Here is a 22,487-nt window from a genome sequence, read left to right as displayed (position 1 = left end):
TTCAGTGTTAGGTAGAACTTTTGATCTAATGTATAAATGGATAGGATAGGTCATAAGGTTGCAAAATTTCGTTGAAATTTTGAGCGGGGAGTGTGATGTCCTGCCAGGACTGTTTAAATTTCCCCCTGCATTTTCCTTTGTGTTGGTTCAGGCCATAGATTATTTTAGTGTAGAAAAGTTCTTTGTATTAGTTTATGGGAGGAGCTGTAGGTTTCCCCTGCATCATTTCTAGGTTTGGTTTGCCCTTTCCCAGCAGGCTGTGCTGTAGCTAGAGGTTTTTAGTTGGAGCAGTTTCTCTGAGAGCTAGCAGAGAGCTGTCTTTTGGTGGCAAGCAGGCCCAGACAGCCGGAAAGGGCATTTCTTACACCACTTAGCCAAATCAGTTACCATTAGCATAGAAAATAGAAGAATTTAGGAGCTGAAAGACCCTGCACCAGCTCCATTGAGTAAGGAGAACAAACTACATCGGACCCAGAGAGATGTCGTCTGGAAGAAAGCTAAACTGTAAAGTATCTTTGGTTTAGAGCTGGGGAGGAGAAGACCTTTTATTTTTGTCCTTTAAATCAAATTTCCCCCCTTTTTTGAACTTTACATCTAGTTTCAGATCCTTTTGGGTATCACGGTTTGTTCTCACCAGGGTACTGGCGTTGCACACCCAAACCTGCCACCACCTTTAGTTGGGTGTGTCTTCATAGGGACCTTTTCCCTTTGATGTGTATTTTTTAAAAATTACTTTTCTCTGTCTATGCACATATTCTTTCCCTTGGAATGACTGCTGGATTGCGAATGAATGTTACTCTGATGCGACGGTCAGGAGTGCTTGTTATCAGCTTCGGCTGATACACCAGCTGCGTCCCTACCTGGACCGTAAGGACCTTGAATCTGTCGTACATGCTTTGGTAACCTCTCGATTGGATTTCTGCAATGCGCTCTACATGGGGCAACCCTTGTACCAAACCCGGAAGCTGCAATTGGTGCAGAACATGGCAGCTAGATTGGTCGCTGGTAGCTCCAGGTCGGACCATACAACACCTATTTTAAAAGACCTTCACTGGCTGCCTATCCGCTTCCGAGCTCAATACAAGGTGTTGGTTTTGACCTATAAAGCCCTAAATGGCTTGGGCCCAGGGTACTTGGAGGACCGCCTCTCCGCATATAATCCGCCCCGCACACTCAGAACTTCTGGGACTAAATTGTTGGAGGTCCCTAGGTCTAACCTTGTACGGACTTCACAGAGGGCTTTCGCCATCGCTGCCCCTTCATTCTGGAACAAGCTCCCTGTAGAGCTTCGCTCCGCCGCCTCACTAGTTACTTTCAAGAAAAACTTGAAAACGTATCTATTTCGGCTGGCCTTCCCACCTTAGTTAGATTGTTTGTTTATTTCCCTGCCCTCTTTTTTCCCTTTCGACCTCGGATCGATGTCAATTATTCTCTCCTTCTCTTTGCCCTTGACATGTGTATTTTATTGATTTCCTGTTCCTGTTTTTGTTTTTGCAGTAGTGTTCTTAACTTTTTATATTGAATTTTTATCCTGTTTGTAATGTTTTTAAATTTTGTAAGCCGCCTTGATCATATTTTGGAAAGGCGGGGTAAAAATAAAATTTATTATTATTATTATTATTACAAATCGAATGTAATCTTGCAACTTGGCAAATTGATACAGCTTTTGCTAGGGCAGCCTATTTTTTCCTTTGAAATGGTTGCTGGATTGTGAATGAATGTTACCGATCGAATGTAATGCTTCTCTTTACAATTATGTAAATTGGCAAATTGATACAGCTTTTGCTAGGAATTCAGGGGTAGCCTGGGGAGAGCCAAAAAAAATGCATCCTTTTCTGGCATTTCAAGGTGAGGATTTAATATTATTGATATTATTATTATTATTATTATTATTATTATTATTATTACCACCTGTGTATGAGGCATTCTGGGGTGGCAAGGAATGGGGGATACTGGATGCATTAGCTTGCATTTTGGGGTTGAAAATGGGGCCAAGGACATATCATAACCTACAACACTGACCAAATGCCCAGAACACACACACACACACACACACACACACACACACCAGGGGTTTTTAAATTTGACAAGTGGTGCCTGGTCCTTTATAAAAAAGGAGGGGTGGAAAGCACACTTCTGATGCCCCAATGAGTGCTGGAAATGTCACCTATGACCATCGCGGAACTAACTTTGATTGACAGCCAGGCACCTTCACCTTAAACCCGAATTCTCCAAGAGGGCATTCATGTTAAAATGCCCCTGATTGGTAGTCATCACTTGCTTCTGGAGAGATTTGGGAGGGGGCCCCCCTGAATTTGCCCAGTTCCTTCCGGAGCAATGCCGCCAGTGTGAATGAGCCCTTAGAAAAACCCTCAATATTTCTGCAATATTGTTCCTAATTCCTTTTTGAATACTATTATTTAAAGTAAGAAAAAATATCTTTAAGTGTAAAACTCTGTGCTGCACAACCATGAATTAAGTATGGTCTGCTTAGGATTGCTTCATACATTCCTTTTAGCTACTACATTCACTCATGGGAGAAAAATATTTGCAGGAACAGTGAACCCAAAGCTCATAGTTCTCAGCTAGGTCAACATCAGAAGCTAGAATATATAATTTTTTTGGTTTATACATCACAGCGATCATGGCATTTGCATCACACTACTTCACTCTTGCGTTTAACAAGTTCTCTGGCAGTGATAGTTAACCAGAGGTTTCATGAAGGCACCTGAGCAGGCTGATGGAAGACAGAACATAGGATGCTGCCTTGTACTGAATGAAACTATTGGTTCATCCAGTCCAATATCAAATCATTTTATATTTTTGCTAAAGCTGTATTTTGGGATGGTTTATTTTAGATCAGGGGTAGGCAACCTTTTTGAGCCGAGGGCCGGGTTGCTGTCCCTCAGACAACTGGGGGGCCAAAGCCAAAAAATAAATAATTAAATAACTTTTTAAAAATTAATTAAATAAATAAACCGGGACAAATGTAGGACAAAATTTTCAAATGCAGGACACTTTTATTAAAAAATGGAGGACACGCAAAAAAATTTTGCTGATTTTTTAAAAAATGTTAATATAAATGCATGTTTCGGAGGCTTCTATAGACAATTGCCCCCCTTGCCTGCCGCTTGCCCCCCTTGCCTGCCGCTTGACCCCCCCTTGCCCACCTCCTCCTGATAGGCCAAAAGCCCCACGCCCTCACGCGAGAGGCCAAACGCTCCGGCGGCAATCGGCAGCAGGACCGGGCGGGGGCCGGTCCCAAGGCCTTGCCGGGCCACATCCGGCCTGCGGGCCGCAGGTTGCCTACCCCTGTTTTAGATAATAGGAACCTTCACACATAATGACAACTAAAGGAGTGAGTAGATGGCTTAATTCATTCAGAGAAAAACCCACCAGAGGTAACACAATATTTCCCCAATGAAATCCTATTTTGGAATTTTTAGCCTATATGATCAGTCTTCACTCTTTGAGTTATTATTTCCACATCCATATTGTGCTATAAAGCTGTGATAGTTTTCATAGAATCACAGAATCATAGTGATGGAAGGTATCCAAAGGATAATCTAGTCCAGGTTCCTAAAATGTGGGGCATGACCTTCATCACCCCCCCCCCCCCCATGGGAGGACAGGAGAAAAGCCACCCTGCAAGTACACCAAATATGAAAAAGATGAACAAGCCATCTGAGTGGGTGTATGAATGCACCATTAAGGATGTACGGTATGTGTGAGGAAAGGACTGGTCTCTGCAAGAGTAATGCAAATGGTCTTCCCCCATTATGCCTTCCTCCAATATCAGACACAGCAAAATTTGGCTTCCCTTACTTATGATTTGCCCACTCAGCTTCACCAAAAGTTCAATCATTGGTACAGCAGACACATGCCCTTTAGTGACCATGAGGCAGTTTCTCAAGCGAGGGGATGGAAGTGTCACACATGCTCTCCATCTTGAAACTGCGCTCTCATACTCTTTTTTCTCAGGTGCAGGGAAGGGAAAGGGAAGAAAGGAGAGCATGCGAGCTCAGCATTAAGACAGAGGACATGTGTGGCATGGGCTTTTCCTGTTCATCTTATCCAAAAGTTCTGAAGAGCCCTGGCTAAACACTGGAAATCTGGTACAATTCCCTCTATAGAAGAATGGAAACTTAAACTTCTTGAATTTTGGAATATGGACAGGTTATCCATGTATGCAGCAGGGAAAACAATACAAGAATATGAAAATAAATGGATGGCAGTGGAGGAATATATGGCAATTACTTGAGAATACAGGATTTTAGAGATGAGAATCTGTTGATTGTCGAAGATTTAATTATCTATTTTTCTCATTCAATAATGAGTATGGCTTAGCAAGTCCATTGTATTTTACAATACAAATAGACAGAATTATGTTCTATTTAGACCCGACTAAAGTCAACAAGTATTTTTCCCCTTCTCTTTACCCCCTTCTCTCCTCCCTAAACATTGTTTCCCCCATATCCCCATCTTCACTCCCCCTTTCCCCCATCACATATGTATATATGGTTTGTTTTCTATGTTTCCTTTGTATATATGTTTAAAAATCAATAAAAAATTAATTTTAAAAAAAGTTCTGAAGAGGTGGAATCATAGAATCACAGAGTTGGAAGAGACCACAAGGGCCATCCAGTCCAACCCCCTGCCATGCAGGAACTCTCAATCACAGCATTGGAGGGTGTAAGAGCTCAGTGTTAAGATGGAGGATATGTGTGGCATGAGGGACATAAGAAAGAGAGGGGCATAGGATAGAACACACTATTTGTGAGGTGGCATCAACCTGCCTGTCCCTTGTTCTTCTCTCTTGAGATGCATTATGAGTTACCTGTTGGGATTTTGGCAAGGGCAAGATTCACTCTGGAATTCTTTTGGTCCAGATCTTTTCCTCTACTCCCAGGCCGGTTGCCATTGGAAAGGCCTCTGTGGGCTTCAGATGGGTGTGAAGCTACTGATAAATGTTTCAGACTTTGAAAATGGTGGCCTTTCCATTGTGAGTGTTTCGAAAATGAAAAAATTTTAATCAGTGGGGGGGGGGGGGGAGAGAGATTAAATTATTTCATTTCCTTTCTTGTATTTTAAATTCATTGGTTTATGTCCCAGTCTCTGGAGCATCAGAAAACAAGCTCGCTCCATCTTTGACATGACAACGCTTCAGATATTTAAAGATCATAGAATCATAGAGTTGGAAGAGACCACAAGGGCCATCCAGTCCAACTCCCTGCCATGCAGGAACTCACAATCAAAGTATCCCCGACAGATGGCCATCCAGCCTCTGTTTAAAGACCTCTAAAGAAGGAGACTCCACTACACTCCGAGGGAGTGTGTTCAACTGTCAAACAGCCCTGACTGTCAGGAAATCCCCCCTAATGTTGAGGTGGAATCTCTTTTCCTGTAGCTTGCATCCATTGTTCCAGGTCCTGTTCTCTGGAGCAGCAGAAAACAAGCTTGCTCTCTCCTGAATATGACATCCCTTCAAATATTTAAACAGGGATATCATATCACTTCTTAACTTTCTCTTCTCCAGACTAAACATCCCCAGCTCCCTCTTTCCTCATAGGGCATGGTTTCCAGACCCTTCACCATTTTAGTCACCCTCCTTTGGAAACGCTCCAGTTTCTCAACATCCTTTTTAAATTGTGGTGCCCAGAACTGGACACAATATTCCAGGTGAGGCCGGACCAAAGCAGAATAGAGTAACACTATTACTTCCCTTGATTTTGACACTATATTTTTATTGATGCATTGGCCTTTTTAGCTGCCTCGTCACACTATTGACTCATGTTCAACTTGTGTTCTACTTGGACTCCTAAATCCCTTTCACGTGTAGTCTCGTTCAGCCAGGTGTTCCCCATCCAATATCTGTGCATTTCATTTTTCCATCCTAAGTGCAGTACCTTACATTTCTCCCTGCTGAAGCTTATTTTATTAGCTTTGCCCAGCTTTCTAGTCTATTCAGGTCATTATGAATTTTGATTCTGTCTTCTGGGGTATTAGCTACTCCTCCTAATTTGGTGTCAACTGCAAATTTGATAAGTATACCCCCAATTCTGTCATCCAAGTCATTGATAAAGGTGTCAAATAGCACTGGGTCCAGGACTGACCCCTGTGGGACCCCACAGGTCACTTCTCTTCAGGATGAAAAGGAGCCATTGTTGAGCACCCTTTGGGTTTGGCCGGTCAACCAACTACAAATCTACGTAACAGTTACCTTTTCTAGCCCACATTTTACAAGCTTGTTTGCAAGAATGTCATGGGGAACCTTGTCAAAGGCCTCAGTGAAATCAAGATATACTATATCCATACCATTCCCTTCATCTACCAAGCTAGTAATTTTATCAAAGAAAGAGATCAGATTTGTCTGGCATGACAAACAAGTGACATCACATCTCAGACTTCTCTTTTCTCTTGGCTACATATACCAAACTCTCTTTACCATTTCTCTTAGGGCTTAGTTTCCTCCTCAGGACATGTTTCTGTTTCTTAATATTTGGCTTAAACTCTTATGCCCTGACCTGAACAAAGTACTCTAGGCAGCCAAATGAAAATATAGAGGTAATATTCCTTTCCTTCAACCAGAGTAGTAATAGTACCTCCAGAGTAATAATATTCATAGTAACATACTCCACATGTACTGGGTTGAACTCTGTTGCACCAGCCATGTGATCAAACATCACTACAGGTGGAAAAGACTTACCAACTATATTTGCACCAACTTGCTCATATGTACATTGGAGTGCTATAGTAATATCTCTCTCTGGCTTTGCTTCACAAACGAAGATTCAGGAAGGACTCATCCCGCGCTTTGTACAAGTGTGTTGGTGACTAAAAAGGCCAATCCAGGATAAACAGGTCCAGTTGCAGAAAGCACAGCGGAAAATCTCCTTGGGTGATGCTTCCAGGTTGCGGTTCTTTCTGCATTGTCATTTCTCTTCGAGACTCATTCGGCGTGAGTTTTTGAAAAAGGCTGCAGCATCATGGATAGTGCGTCTCCATGCTTCCCAATGCGAGGCCAGGGTGGACCATTGTTGGTGATCAATTTGGCCAAGCCTAAGGTGTTGTTTCAGGGAGTCCTTGTATCTCTTCTTTGGGGCACCCCTCTTATGCTGACCTATGGCGAGTTCACCATAGAATACTATTTTGGGGAGGCGATGGTCTTTTGATATTTCAGTGTGTGTGTGTGTGTGTGTGTGTGTGTCTATGTTTATGACAGAATTGTGGATCTGTTTATACACAATCTTTCCAAGAGAATCCTAATAAAGTCAGCCCTACTTCTTTATGAATTCTTAATCCACAGATTCAATCTTTCATAGCTTGAAAATATTCAAAAAATTATAATTTCCCAAAAGCAAACCTTGATTTTGCCATTTTATATAAGGGACACTATCTTACTATGCCTTTGTCTATAATGGGACTTGAGCATCCATGGATTTTGGTATCTTGGTCCAGAGTGTGTGTGTGTCCTGGAACCAAACCATAGCTGATACCAAGGGCTCACTGTGTACTTTTATCTCAAAAGTGATTAACCTCAGGCATGGCAAGTTCCCACAACAACCTTGTCATGTAGAACAGCAGCAGGGAAACTCTCAAGGGGACCAAAAAGAAGATCAATGGATAAAAAAAGGAACAAAGGATGGAGAGTCTTGAGAACTGAAAAAGCAGGGGTAGAAATAAACTAAAGTATTCTGGAGAAGAGGGAAGAAGCCCACAACCACTCCATACCTACACAGTAGCTCCTTCCTAACCATAGCTACTATCTCCACCATTCTCCCACATTTCTTTGTGAGCATAGTGTGATGATATTAAACTCATAAACTATCATCTTGGCCATTTCCAGCATTAAGATATTCTGTGTAAAGTGCTTGGTTTTGTCCCATAGATCTTCAGTAATTTGATTTATAAAGGCTGCTCACTTCTGAGTTCCAGAGGTGATGGTGGGGCCTTGTCAAAAAACCTGAACATTAAAAAAAAAAAAAACCTGCACTTTTAGCTCTGAAAAAGGGGATATGTCCAAAGAAAGGAGGATTTAGGTAACTCTATCATATGTTTATTTGTTAACTCAGTGGTACTTTTAGCTAAAGCTAAATTTTATTGACAGCAAAGATTAAGAACTTTGATTTGATTTAATCTTTAGTGGACCACAACCTAGCTCATCAGATGTGTCTGACAAGAGATTGGAACCCATGCATTAATAATAATAATCTTATGCTTGGTGGGGGTTGATTTAAGTCAGAACACCTTCATTTGGGGGTGGCAGCATCTAACCAGCTAAGAGTGAAACCAGAAAAGAAGTGGTGAACATGAAAGGGGGAGAAGAAAGAGGTAGCGATGGGTGCAATTTGAATTTTGATCTCTGTCGGTCACATCTGATGAAGTAGGTTGACCTCCATGAACACTTTTGCTGAAACAGACTAACAAAGCTACTTTCTCCTAAATAAACAAGCTTTCTTCAGATTTTTTTTTACAGGAAATGACAAAACACTTGTGCATAGCAGATGGGATTTGTGATATTAACAGTCCTGGAAGGAACTGACCCAGTTGAACTGTTTTAACAACTTATTTACACAGGAACCACGAGTGCTACCGGCTATTATTCTTGGCAAGTCACACTCTCTCAGAGGCAGAGGAAGACAACAGCAAAACCTTTCTGAACAACTCTTTCCAAGAAAACCATATGATAGGGTCACCGTAATGTGGAAATGATCTGAAGGCACACAACAACAACTTCAGTCAGACCATTGGTTGATGTAGCTTTGCTGTCTGAAATTCTCTAGGGTTTCTCTTTCAAATTCTCTAGGGTTTGTGACAGGATTCCCCCCCCCCCCCCCAGCTCAGTCTGTGGATGCCAAGGACTGAACCTAGGTTTTGAACCTTCTGTTTGAAAATACATACTATGAGAAGTATTTTCTCTGTTCACATGTTTTGTGAAGAAAGTTTCATACAAGCTACAGAGTATGAAATGTACTTTAAAAATGTTTGATTAAATGATCAAAAATATAAACAGAGTAGAAAGAAAACAACTTCTATTTGACCTTGAGGGGCTCATTTCTTCGATAAGAAATTTTAAAAAGCTAGAGGGTACTTGTTTCTTGTCATTATAGTGTTGCTGATTCTGTGGTTAGTTATTAATTTTATTTTTTATGATTCACAATCTGCTCTTTGAGATATGCCATATGCTCAAAGCAATTCAAGGATGACAACTGTCAGAATTAGTCCAATAAAAATGGCCTAAATGAGGAAGATTTACTACATCTTGACATTTCTGTAGAAAGCCCCTCCTTCACACCCCCAGTCCCCCTCCTCCAGATTTCTACAACACATACAAAAGTCTAGAACTGAAGCTAAAGGTGAAATTGCAGCTTTTGAAGAAGTTAGCTTAATGCTTTGTTAAGCAGAAATGATCAGGCCTGCTGTCTAGTAGCAATGGAAGGAAAGAGAAACCATTTCTGTACCTCTTTGTATTAGACAAAAGACGTGCAATTGATCCAAAAATTTGCAATTACTTTGTTTAATTTCCAAGTACCATATAGTCTTAATGAAAGAATAACATCTATCTGTCTGTCTATCTATCGCTATTAAACTTATTTGATATTATTATTTTAAATACACACACACACACAGTCCAACAAGTTAAAGTAGAACATTCTTATATTCTAAAAGCAATCAGCTAACATCCTTTTCTTTAGTGAAGAAGTGTGAACAGTAGACAAAATCCAGAAGATAGCTCCAATCACAACACATTTTCTAAATGCTACTATCATTTTTTAATTCACTTTGTTTCAGTCTATTTATGAATGCAGTTTCATCTGTTTCTATTCACTCCAAAGGCAAATCTTTGTCTTCCTATAGAATTCCTCCAAATAGAATGGGATAAAAGGAACTTTCTCACAATTATGATGTTGGTGCAGGCTGTCAGCCCAGAGAGGATGGAAATGAGGTTGGGGACAGGGAAGGGAATTCTAATAGACACCATGATATATACAATGAACGCAGGGCTATCCTGTGAGAGAAAGACTTGTCAAACTAATCAGATCTTCTATAGCTAGGTAAAGGCAGTAACGGAAGCTCTAACCTTGTAAAGATGCAGCTGCTGCTCCTCTGACATCATCAGGTCATGGCTGTCTATCACTATGGATTCCATGTCAATCAGCCAATCCCAGAGCTCCTGGTATTCTGAATCATAGTCCAAAAGGCTGCAGATAAGGAACAAAATGTATTATGCATAATAGAGTATAGCTGTTAAAATCATGTATTAGAATAATATATTCTGAAGAAAGTATGATATTCCTAGCTCGGTTGAGGAAGAGACTCTTTATTTCAAGAGGATGGGTGAAAACTCAACTTCCATATAAGCCATGACCTAAATCACAGCAAATTATGTTAGGTTCTGTCAACAAAAGCAGACATATTTCACTTCCTTCAAAAACTTTGGAAACAGGGATTAATGGCTTTTAAAGTGCTAACATATTTAGCAAACTTCTCTGCAATGAGCATTATGTGCTGTTATTTGCACCCAAAATACTACTTTCACAGAAAAATGACTCAATCCATTTAGCCAGCATTCTCCTGTCTATCTGCCTATCTCTGCAAATATATATCCTACGTTTATTTTCATGCATGAGTAGCCAGCATTTCAACATAACACTTTAAGATAGGCTTGAGTGAATATGGTAAGCCAGTGAGAACCAAGGCCAGATACAGTATTAGACAGGTGTTCCCTACAGACATGTTAGAAACAAAGGTAAGGACAGGAAGTCAAAACAATGAATCCTTGAATAGCCAGCAATCATTAAAATTCAAAGAAGGATCACAACGGTTTCCAACAAAATAAATCATTAGAATAAGGAGCTTAAAAGGATTAATGTTATTCTCTTTTGAAAGCCTAGTGAATAAGTAAAATACTGTGATACAAAAAACAAAAAGAGGGTGCACATGGAAAAACTACAGGATTCTCTGAAGGATAATTTTCAGAAAAAGAATCATTCTGAGTAATGAACTTGTTAGTCTCTGGATCTTACCCTTGACTGAGCACCATACAGTAGCATGTGATATACCGTATATTCTGTTCCTGCATTCCCAAACTAATTACCACAAGGCTTTAAATCGAAATCAGTAATATCCACTAAGTTACTTGAAGACCACAATGGAATTCGTGCAACCCCCAAGAAGTGCAGTATTAGTACTCTGAACATATATATTTGGTGTGCATCTACTGATGCTGAATTAGATTAAAAACCAAATCAGCACTCATGTAATATTATTACTTGATTACACTTATTTCTAAAATAATATTTATAGGGTTATTTCTATAATAATATTGTAATGATTTAGGATTCCCCCCCCCAAGACATTACCATTTGTTCTTGAAAATGCTAGACAACTGGTTTAATGGTGACTCCAGGCAATAGACTCCTGTTACATCCAGATCATAGGATTGTCCTTGAATATGGGTAACACATTCCCTCATACCATTTTCACTCATACGCATCAACAAAAAATGTTCTAAACGCCAATCTATGGCTACAAAAGATTAAATTTGATTTCCCCTCCTCTAAGAATATCTTTATTCCAAAATTATTCTAGATACCTCTGATACTACAGTTTTCCAGTGGATTTCCATGGCCTAGCAGGGAACTGAACCCTCCTATCCAAGACTCCTAGTCCAGTGCTAAAACCTCTATACCATGCTGGCTTCTTACTTTCTGAGAATCTCCTTTTATAATTCAGGAAATATATTCAAGGGTAGCTGTGTTGATCATATAGCAAAATACAATAAAATCTAAAGTCCACAAGCAACAATACCTTAACTGGGCTACCCCAAAGCATAAAATACATTATGCAAGCTTGGAATTTTTCACTGGCTTCTTCATCAGGCAAAAATGTTCAAAATCATGCAGGAAAAAAAGGTGACAATTAAGATAAAACACTGCTAAATCGTTTAGGAATTGCACATGTGTGAAACCTTGACGGGCTTACTAGACATCAGGGGATCATCGGCTATGTTCTATCTTAAATGTTACTCTGTTCCTGTAGTGTCACCGGAAGGTGTGTGCAGGCCACATACCCAGAAAGGTGAGTAACACCCAGTTAGCCCCCCTGCCCCTAACAGGTCCTACTTTGGACTGTCTGGGCACTCCTTGGGCCCATGCACACACTCCTTGGGCTTATGCAAGAACTCTAGGGGCTGTGGAAGCACTCCTCGGGCTTGTGTGGGTGCTCTTTCAGCCCATATGGGTGCTCCTCAAGCCATTGTGGGTGCTTTAGAGCAGGGGTAGGCAACCTGCGGTCCGCGGACCGGATGCGGCCCGGTGAGGCTTTGGGACCGGCCCCAGCCTGGTCCTGCCGCCGAGGGGCAATTGTCTATAGAAGCCTCAGAAACATGCATTTATCTTAACATTTTTTAAAAAATCAGCAATTTTTTTCGCATGTCCTCCATTTTTTTATAAAAAAGTGGCCTCCATTTGAACATTTTGTCCTATATTTGTCCCGGTTTATTTATTTATTTAAACATTATTTAATTATTTATTTTTTGGCTTCGGCCCCCCAGTTGTCTGAGGGACAGCAACCCAGCCCCCGGCTCAAAAAGGTTGCCTACCCCTGCTTTAGAGGCTGCATGAGTGCTCCTTGGGCCCACGCGGGTGCCTCTAGGGGTCACACAGGCACTATTTCAGCCCATACAGGTGCTTTTCTGGGCTGCACAGATGCTCCTTCAGCCCTGGAACCAGGAAGTCTGGCACCGGACACCTGGTGCCAGACATCCTTCCACCAGGACCATGTGTCACCCAGTGCGGCAGCACCACTGCTCTGTTCTCAGTTAAGATGGTTTTGAGGGATATCAGTTTTAAGGTATTTCAGTGCAGGCAAAGATCACTCCCCTTTTTGGCTATGTGAGGATTAGGGGCAAAGGGGAAAAAATATAGGTAATAAAATTACAACTCCATTACTAACAGAAAAATAACTTGTCTTCTGATCCAGGCTGCCCCTGACCTGTATGAAGATAACCACTCTTTTCCTTGGCAAAGGAAATTGAATTTCTCAAGGAGTGTCTGTACTATTACATCTGGAAAATCCTTTAGGTACTGTATACAACTTGCCAATTATAGTCCAGTGAAAGAGTTTTATCATAATCGGAAGTAGAAAACTTCAAAGTCCCAATCGTTTGGTCCCCACTTGTTTTTATATTTGCCTGAAGAAAAGATAGATTTTATTTTTTTGGACCAATACAACTATTCCAAAGTACTCTATGGATAGGTGAATACAAAGGTTCTGCTAAAAAAAAAAAACCCAAAACCCTGAAATGGAGAGTTCAGCCCCCTTCCAAAGCATACATTCTGTTTTGAACAGCTTATAGAACTATGAGACTCTTTAGCTGAAATCTCCTTTTGAGATTTGAATCTCTCATTCATGCAACAACAAAAAACAAACCCACCTACATTGTATGTGTCAGGGTTTTAAATACTGATAGATTACTATCTACCTCTAGATCATCTCTTCTCCAGGCTAAGCACACACTCTCCCATCTTTTGACAATTGGGTCTCCAAGAGGTGGCCTCTTGAAGTCCCTAAAATGTAATACATAAAGTCCTGAAGAACTGAACTCATTTAGACAAGCAAGTGTTCCCAAACTGACTTCACCAATCATGAACTGCAGTTTCTTTGCTTTATTTGATCTACTTTTTTTCCAGATTAAATAGAGTTCCCCATAGGAAAGAAGACTGAAGAGAAGTAGGGGGTAAAACAGTTCTGACTTTTTAAAGCTACTTGCTGTTATTTCTCCGTCTCCATGGACTTATTACTTTTTGTTATTCCTTTTCCTCCAAACATAGCTAAAGAAACACTTTAGCATGTCTCCCAATCCTAAATGCATACTAAGCTCAGACACTCCTACTCACCTTCCTATCTCTTCCACCAAACATGAAGTTCTGGGAGGTAAGCACATGGAGCGGTGAGGCGGGTGACTAAAATGGTAAAATTCTTAGAAACCATGCCCTATGGTGAGCAATGTAGAGATCTGGGTATGTTTAGCCTGGAGAAGAGAAGGTTAAGAAATGACATGGAGCAAGTTTGTTTTCAACTGCTCCAGAGAACAGGACTTGGAGTAATGGATATCCACCTCCACCTACAGGAAAAGAGATTCCACTTCAATGTTAGGAAGAACATGCTGACAGTAAGAGTCGCCTGCTTTGGATGTTTTTTAAAAAGAGGCTGGATGGCCATCTGTCAGGGGTGCTTTTATTGTGTGTTCCTGAAGCTTTTTAGTCTCTTTTTTTGTGGATGGGAATGTATTTTGATCACTTCCAATCTGTGGGCCCCTGATTTGTTTTCCATTTTGGTTGGCAGGTTTTAGTTACAACTGGACTTGATTCTTTCACTGTGGATTGTAGCAGCTCTATTGTTACAGTATGTCTTCTTTTACTGGTGATTTTATTCTTCCCAGGTGCTTTGAGGGTTGCTTCCTATAGGCTTTCTAAAATTTGGGGTTCATCTTCATAAGATTCTTCTTCTCATTTGTGGTGACATTTATTAAACAGCCTTTCACACATGTAATGAACTGTCATAATCAGCAGAGTCACTGGCATGTTTTATCATACTCTCATATGAAACAAACATATGAGAGGCAGAGAGTCTTTTGGAGAGTTTGCAATCATTCTTCTGTTCAGGCCATGGAGCAAAGCTATCTTGACAGGAAGTCCCAAGACTGATATCTACTTAGAAAATAGAGAATGTATGGGGGCATCTTTTCTCTTGCTGTTTTTCCTTTTACTGTTATGTCCTATCAAATTGGCTTTGACTTATGGGAGTGATGGGGAACTGTTTAGAGACTAGGGCCTGTTACAGACAGCCAAAATAAAGCTGCTTCAAGTCACAGTGGAGGTATGGTGTTTCAATGATGCATGCGTCCTAAGAGTCCAAAAGTCCTTAGGGATGGAGTGTGGCTTTGGTGCGACTTCTGGACTCTTAGGACGCATGCATCATTGAAACACCATACCTCCACTGTGACTCGATGCAGCTTTATTTTGGCTGTCTGTAACAGGCCTAGGTTCCTTAATTTAAAGGCGTTCTGACACCGGGTGTTAGCCAGGGTGGGGGCGGGACTTCTGGGGGGTGGGACTTCTGCCTTCCAGAGGCAGGACTTTCCCAGAGACAGCTAAAGACCTGGGAGGGTAAGGGGGAAGAGGAGAAACAGGCACACACTGTTCCACCTCTTTCCCTGCCATCCCATCTCTCTGTGTGCCCTCCAAAATGGCTTTGTGTGCCAGAGAGGGCATGTGTGCCATAGGTTTGCCATCATGGACCTATGGCAATCCTATGAATAAGAGACCTTAAAAAGATCCTGTCACCCTAAAGACATTAAATCTCATCTGATCTTGGAAGCTAAGCAGGGGCAGCCCTTGTTAGTACTTAGATGGGAGGCTGCCAGGTGCTGTCGGCTATATTTCAGAGGAAGGAGCTGGCAAAACTACCCTTCAGTATTCCTTGCCCAAGAAAACACTATGAAATTAATTGGGTCATCATAGACCAACAGGTGATTTGGAGGCATATAAGCACACACACACACGTCTCGAACTGTCCTGATTTGACAGGGACAATCAGTGGATGGAGCAATGGAACAGTAGAACAGTGCTCTGACATGGTATGAGTCCAATTTCTATTATTCTAAAATAACTGAAACACCATTGGCAACATGTTAAGCTAAAGAATGTGAATATAAATGTATTTAGTTCCAATGGATAAATAGCAGAATTAAGTTGTAACAAATCTATTTTGACCTAGTGGACAGGTAATCATAAATGCAGAGCTGTACACCTAATTCTCTGAATACAAATATATTTCTTAAGATATGAACATTAATTCATCATATAAAATGAAAATGCATGAGAATTTTTCTTGAGAGAAAATCATCTTGTGAGTTCTATTAATATACAAAACAACCTGGATTTTTTTTTCCACTTGCAAGGTTTAATATTTTGAATATTTTCTGGTATCATGATTCAAGTTTCACTATTATGCTGATAATGATTGGTAGTAGCACCAATACTATTTTAAAATCACATTGTTTAAAAGCATTACATGTCAAATTATCAATTCATTAAACCAGCAAAAAATAGGAAGTTACCCTGTCACCAGGCAGAATGATGTTACTGATTAATGACCAGTGGGTATCAAGCTGGCTTCAACATGCCTTGAGCATCAGTTTCTCAGGGGCATGGAGTTGGTCATTGCTGGGGAAACACTGCCAGAGAAGATCAACATTTTGGGAAAGTAATCTTTATTTTCTTTCTTTTTGTCTTTGATAAGACAATGTTAGAGAACCTTGGGGAATCCAAAGAAATAAAGGGCAAAGGCTTTAATACATACCACATATTAAAAGTCTGAGGACATTCTGTGCATTCTGCTTGAAATAATGAACAGCTGTGGTTAGTTTGCCCTTACAGTGATCAACTGATGTAGGGCAATGAGTCACAAAATTGATCTTTATGTTAATAAATACACATATAAAGTCAGAAAATGAGAGAACGTAGGAGACTGATTCCTTGCAGGGTTTTTTGGTTTAGTAAGAAAAATCCTTCCGACTATCATAGGAGGGAGAAAGAGAAGATCATGTTTTAAGAAAGACGAAGAAGATACAGATCACTGAGAATAAAACAACAAAAAGAATAGTTCCCTACCCATTACTTCCCACTGTGTGAACTTTTGACATATCCGCAAATTCTTCCTTTCGCTTGCTACTGCTGTTGTACTGTTCGCTGTACAGCTTTAAGGACATCTGTTCAACAGCATCTCTTTGTGCTTCCAGATAGCATAGCTGAACATCAGCCTAGAAAAATAAAAAATAAGAATGAAAGTCTTTGCTTTAATTCATAAGGAATGCATTAATAAAGTTGCTGTTTTCAGACTCAGTGAACAACTCAACCCAAAGTTACCATTCACAATGATATAAAATATTATCATAATCTTATTGCATTGGTTTTTAATAACATTGGATGGGAGACAAAGCTTCTTTGTCAGTGATCCCAGAGAAGGTTTTGGGGGTGATGGCACAATTTTAGACAATAGTTTTATATACGTTACAGGGGTGTCTACAAACATTCACCCAATTCAGTTACTATTAGTTTCTATGTCAGTGGAGCAGTGAAACAAACTATCCAAGCTGCAGATCTTATTTTGAATTTAGGGTTCAACACATTGGACACTTCCTTTAAAGTCCAGACTTAAAGCTGTACTGGATTTACCACCCTGCTCACATGGAGGTCACCAGATGCCAATGATGAAGGGAAAGACATTATAATATCCTAACCATGCTACAAACACTTCCCCCCTTTTCATTCCTCTTGCCATATTGATTTAAAAAATGGAACAATTTTTGAAGAAGGGCCCAGTTTGAAGGTAGCTTCCATTTGAATTCATCTGTGTATATTTGACTATGTATATCGTGTATATATAATCAGAGGTGCACATGTATATTGAAGCCAGGGGTTTGAGTCTCATCTTGGACCTTTTCATGCACTTTCCTCTTTTCATCTAGATTTCACTTATATCAACCCTCTAGTTTATTCAAATTAATTTGCCACAACCCTTAATTGCATATTACTGCATGAAGTCTGGTGAAAGCCTGTACCACTTGTTCACAATAATTTTCTGAATCATGTCAAAGGAAAGGAAAGCTCAGATCTTACAAGGGAGTTGAGTATGAAACCATTTGTTCTACTGGGGAAAAAAAACAAGAATAATCAGCAAATGTTCCATATATTCATCCAGAATTGCACATGGCCTTTGAATCAGAAGACACAGTGTCCTCTCCTTCCATAATAAAAGCTACAGTGCTACCCATATCCAAACATTTCCCCCTATGCAAATATTCTCAATGGATGAATTGAATGGTTGCACTATACTCAGTTAGTTTTCCATATATCAAAGGCTGAAAAAAGAGGATATTAATTACAAACAACAGGACTCAGATCTGGATGCTACTTCTGAATGACATTTTGGAGGCAGTAGATGCTAAGAATATTACTATTCATTTCAAGGTACTAAATGCAGTGTATGATATTTATATACTTTTGTTCACAGCTATAATGTGACTATTACAGTCATTAACATGCAAACATATGGATGTCAGGATTATGTGAGCTTGGTTCCCTAAGAATTATTCATCCACCCTAGGGATTACGTTTCACTCAGCAGTTGTGATTCTTCCTGCTCAAGTGTTTGTTTTACTAACCATGTCAATAAAAACAACAGTGCAGAGCTCTCAGTCTCATTTCACCAAACAAGTTTCCAAATATTATCCAGTAACCCCAGCTTTAAGCAACCTGAAGTGCATTAGTCCTAATATTTTTCTCTCTTTTTTTTCTTTCCTGTTTCCTGGTTAAAAGAATGTTGAATAATATTTGGCTTCAGAACCCATTGAATAGATACTTTATGTATTGCAGCTGTGTTGATAAGTTAGATTGTAGAGCTAAGAGCACCAGATGACAGAGGGATGGGTTTGGCTCTTTGCCCTGCTTGCCCCTGGATAGCTGGGAAGACTACAGAGGTGAAGGCGAGGTCAAGAGCACTTGGGGGCAAATGTGGTATTCTTTTCTTACAATATATTCCACTAAAATATGATCATTCTAATTAAAATTACAATGAATTTTAAAAACTGGCAACACTTTGCAACTTAATTCTATTTCCCCATTCACAGTAGTCTATAAGCTAAGAAGAAGGATTCCAGATGCAGGTGGAGAAAAGGCAGCATTAGTGTTGCTAGTCTATGAGTCAAAATAGAAACTACAGTGACATGCACAAAGCCTACAGTTGGTACATTTTCATTCTGACAGTGGGTTTTCCTGGGAGATACCTGCCTCTGCAGTTAGATTTGCAAATTAAAGTTTTGTTTACCTGTGAATGAGTGATCAAAAAACAAAGCAAATTCATTTGTTTTGCAAGTTCAATACAAAGAATGAGAAAAAAACATGCTAGAACAAACAGATGCCCCTGAGCAGATGGGCCAGGATAGAACAGGCCAAGCCCATGATCTCAACCTGGGTCAGTCCCTGGGCTGGTACAGAGACAGGCAGGTGTTTACACACACCTTATCTTACTCAGTCATTCTCACTAGTGAAAATCCCCCCCCCCCCCATCATTGTGTCTGCTAAGGAAATGGAACACTTGACCAGATGGTTGCATCTAGATGCCCCATTTCCACAGAATATGCAGCAACAGAGAGTTTCTCACTAGAGGGAATGGCTAAGTAAGGTAAGGGGCACATAGGGCTATCTGTTCTGCTGGAGTTTGCCATGGAAATTCCACAAAGCTCCATGGCAAATAGTGGGTCATTTTTTATCCATGTTGACAGCTTTTGGCCCAGGGATTGGGCTGGATCCACTAGATCTGCATATGGTCTGCTGGATCCAGGCCTGATCCTAGTGTGGAGCTAATGGCCTGTGTCATCCAGAAAGGATAATGCAAGGCTGGGGGCAGGAGGGACACAGGACCTTTGGTCCATGCATGCAGTCCCAGATTATTTTAACTGCTAGAGAGAGCACTGTTTAAATTCATGCTAAGTATATGACCTAGTCATAGTGTAATCATAGTGATGATGATGATGCTCATTTATATCCTGCCTTTCCCCTCGAATGGGGTCTGAAGTCAGTTTACAAAAGATAAAACATATTCAGTATTGCAGTTACAGATTGTAACTCTTATAGACCCATTAACTGCTCAATATTCAGTAAGACTACACAGCCTTACTGTTAATCTATGTAAATTCCTCCCCAGCCCACCTTAAGAGTCAGGTAAGGCAAAGGCAGTCCTTTCAACTTCTGATCAGGATGCAAGGAGGACAATGTTTCCACCCCCTCCCACCAGAGAGGGGGTGAAAACATCTTTCTTTACATAGCCATGCTATGACAATCAGAAGCAGGACTCAGTTTCTAGTCACAGCCTTGCTCATGGCAGGATAGAGCTGGGGGTTTGGCCGAGCAAAAGTTACTTTATTACACAGATGTAACTAAGTAGCCAATCTAGGATATCGGTAACTGCAATTAAAACTACTTACAAAGACCTAAGAAAGACATACAAAAACTTACTGTTGAAATATAATTAAACTATCAATAGACTTAAAAGCATTTGAAATAAAAGACGTAAAGGTAAGACTACACAATAAAACTACAGTAACAATCTATTCTTCTATTTGAGCCATGAAATATTCTTCATGGGAATATTAGAAAGAAAATGATGAAGTTGTAGGACAGGGGACCTATAAACATTTTGAGAATAAAGTGAAGAGTCATCACTCAATGGTAGATCATATGTTTTGCATGCAGAAGGTCCTATGTTCAACCCCTGACATCTTCATTTAGAGTTAGAAAAGACTTCTTCCTGAACTCTGTAGAGCAGCTGCCAGTCAGGGTGCACAATACTGAGCTGTGAAGAATATTCTGACTCAATCTACGTTTTCATTGCTCTTAACGCCGTCAGCTTCAGGGTGCACACAAGAATTTGACATTCATTTCCTTGTTCTGTAACCCTCTTTTTTCTGAAAGAATTGGAATCTTGGGCCCAGACCAAATGGTATATTTCCAGTGGAACTTTGCCTTCACCATAATGGGTATTCCCCCTTCTTTTCACAGCACTCTCTGAAACTCTGCAAACCTGCTCTGCAGGACTGGCAAGTCCTATACAGTAGGTATTTGGCCCTGCAGAGGCTTTAATGGGAAAGAAAGTCCCAGTTCCATTCACAAAGTCCTCTGTTAGATCTTGACCATGGGCTAAGGTTCTGTGGTGGAAATATTCCTTGTTGAAATAAAAACTATAGAAAGATGGAGTCACCTTTGTCAGCCAGAGAGATGGTTTTTGAAATAAAGGCTTGGAGTTTAGGAAAACTAGAGCAAAGGAATAAGGAGTGCATCTTGACCTGGATGGAAGCTGGCACCAGTAAAAAGACATAACATAAACTACTGAGATAAGGACATTCAGAAGCAAGGTTAGGAGGAAAGCCACTGAATTCCTACAGGAGGGGGTAAGGAGTGATGATGCAGTTTTAATGTATGCATGTATTTCTGTTCTGATTGTAAGAATTCTGTATGTTTAAATTGTAATTAGCCAATCAGGTGTATTGAAGAAGCTTCTTTGTCTTGAATAATATAAAAAGAGCCATTTTGTCTTGTTCGGGGTCTCAGCTTTTGGAACTTGAATTCCACTGAGTTCATTGTTTTCCTTTGTCGACAATTGGAAATAAACTTATGGATTTTCAATTACTAGGTCCTCTTGCCAATTCTATTGTTCTGCAAATCCTAGAAATTTAAGTTTCCTGATTCTAATTATTCATTGATATTGTACATTGCATTCATTTTAGTTGGAAGAGACAGTGCTTAGGAATGGAATCCATGCTTTGTTAGAAGGTTGCAGTCATAACCACTGGTTCTCAGTTTTCTTTCTGGGCCCAATTCAAGCTACTGGTACTAGCCTTTGAAGACATACTTGGTGTGGAACACAGATACTTCAAAGAGTATGTCTGTTTATTTGAACTTGTCCACACCCTTTGGTCTTCCTACTGTGGGGGCCTACTGTGTCTCCTGTTTATGTATAGAGCACTGGAAGATACAGAGATCAGAGTCTTCTTGGCATTCAAGACTAGAGAACAGCCTGCTTTGACAAATTTAGTTATCAACTTTAGCTAAATAGTTTGATTGCTCCTTGATGGTTTTAATGATTTCTTATTGGTATTACTTTCTGCTTTTTTTTCTTTAGTCTTTTTGTTTATGATTGTTCATTTGATTTTCAATGCTTTTATTGATGTTGTTAGCTACCCAGGGGTTCTGTTTTCTAGCCAAAAAGCAGGACAGAAATATTTTAACAAATTAATGACTGTAAGGAAGCTATGGAGAATACAAAGTAAGAACACAAAACAAAACTTGTCTCTCTTGTAAAATACATCAGTGTAAATATACTTGAAAAGCACCGTAGTGATTCTTAATAAAATTAGAAATAAACAAAATACACTTTCACTATAGTTCTAAATTATTACAATACTGCTGCATTTTCATCAAGGAATATTACAATTGTTGCACATAATTATATGTATTCTTTGGCTAGACTGGTTGCATGTCTACAGTTTTAAGAAAAATTCACAAATAGTGACCAAAAATTAAAAAGCAGATGCTAGTTTAGTGGTCTGAATAATTTCGCTTTGTGGAATCCAAATTAAATTTATTTCTCAAAGTGACTTCTCACAAATCTCCAGTGTGGTCTAGTTTGATAGCTTTGGACAGCTGGCATTGTTCATAGCAGGCTTTGCAACTTTTGAATTATGATTCACAGTAAGTGGGTTTATGACATTTTTTTATTTTTGATGATTGCCATTATTATAAACATATTGTCAGTAACTGTAAACTTTCCAAAATTAAGTATCTCCTCAAATAAAATTTCTGTCATAGTTATGAAATTTGTTTTCAGATTTCCCCAGTGCCTTGAAAAGGTCAGACCTCATA

The 22,487-nt window shown here is 39.9% G+C and overlaps 1 protein-coding gene across 7 annotated transcripts in view; it reads right to left on the bottom strand.

The window, feature by feature from the left end:
* AKAP6 (A-kinase anchoring protein 6) overlaps positions 1-22,487 on the bottom strand; it is a 330,076-nt gene that overhangs the window by 111,472 nt on the left and 196,117 nt on the right. For all 7 annotated transcript variants that reach the window (XM_089522088.1, XM_089522091.1, XM_089522084.1 and 4 more), the window contains exons 8-9: positions 16,680-16,828; positions 10,082-10,202 (exon numbers count right to left, since the gene is read on the bottom strand). In XM_089522088.1, the coding sequence (XP_089378214.1) occupies positions 10,082-10,202; positions 16,680-16,828 (270 nt within the window). The remainder of the gene's footprint in view (positions 1-10,081; positions 10,203-16,679; positions 16,829-22,487) is intronic.

The sequence above is a fragment of the Sceloporus occidentalis genome, unplaced genomic scaffold (assembly GCF_023333645.1).
Source record: "Sceloporus occidentalis isolate IW3139 unplaced genomic scaffold, rSceOcc1.0.p SCAF_4, whole genome shotgun sequence".
Classification (NCBI taxonomy): Eukaryota; Metazoa; Chordata; class Lepidosauria; order Squamata; family Phrynosomatidae; genus Sceloporus; species Sceloporus occidentalis.
Note: the sequence above shows the minus strand (reverse complement) of the source record. Positions and strands in the feature narration are given on the sequence as shown.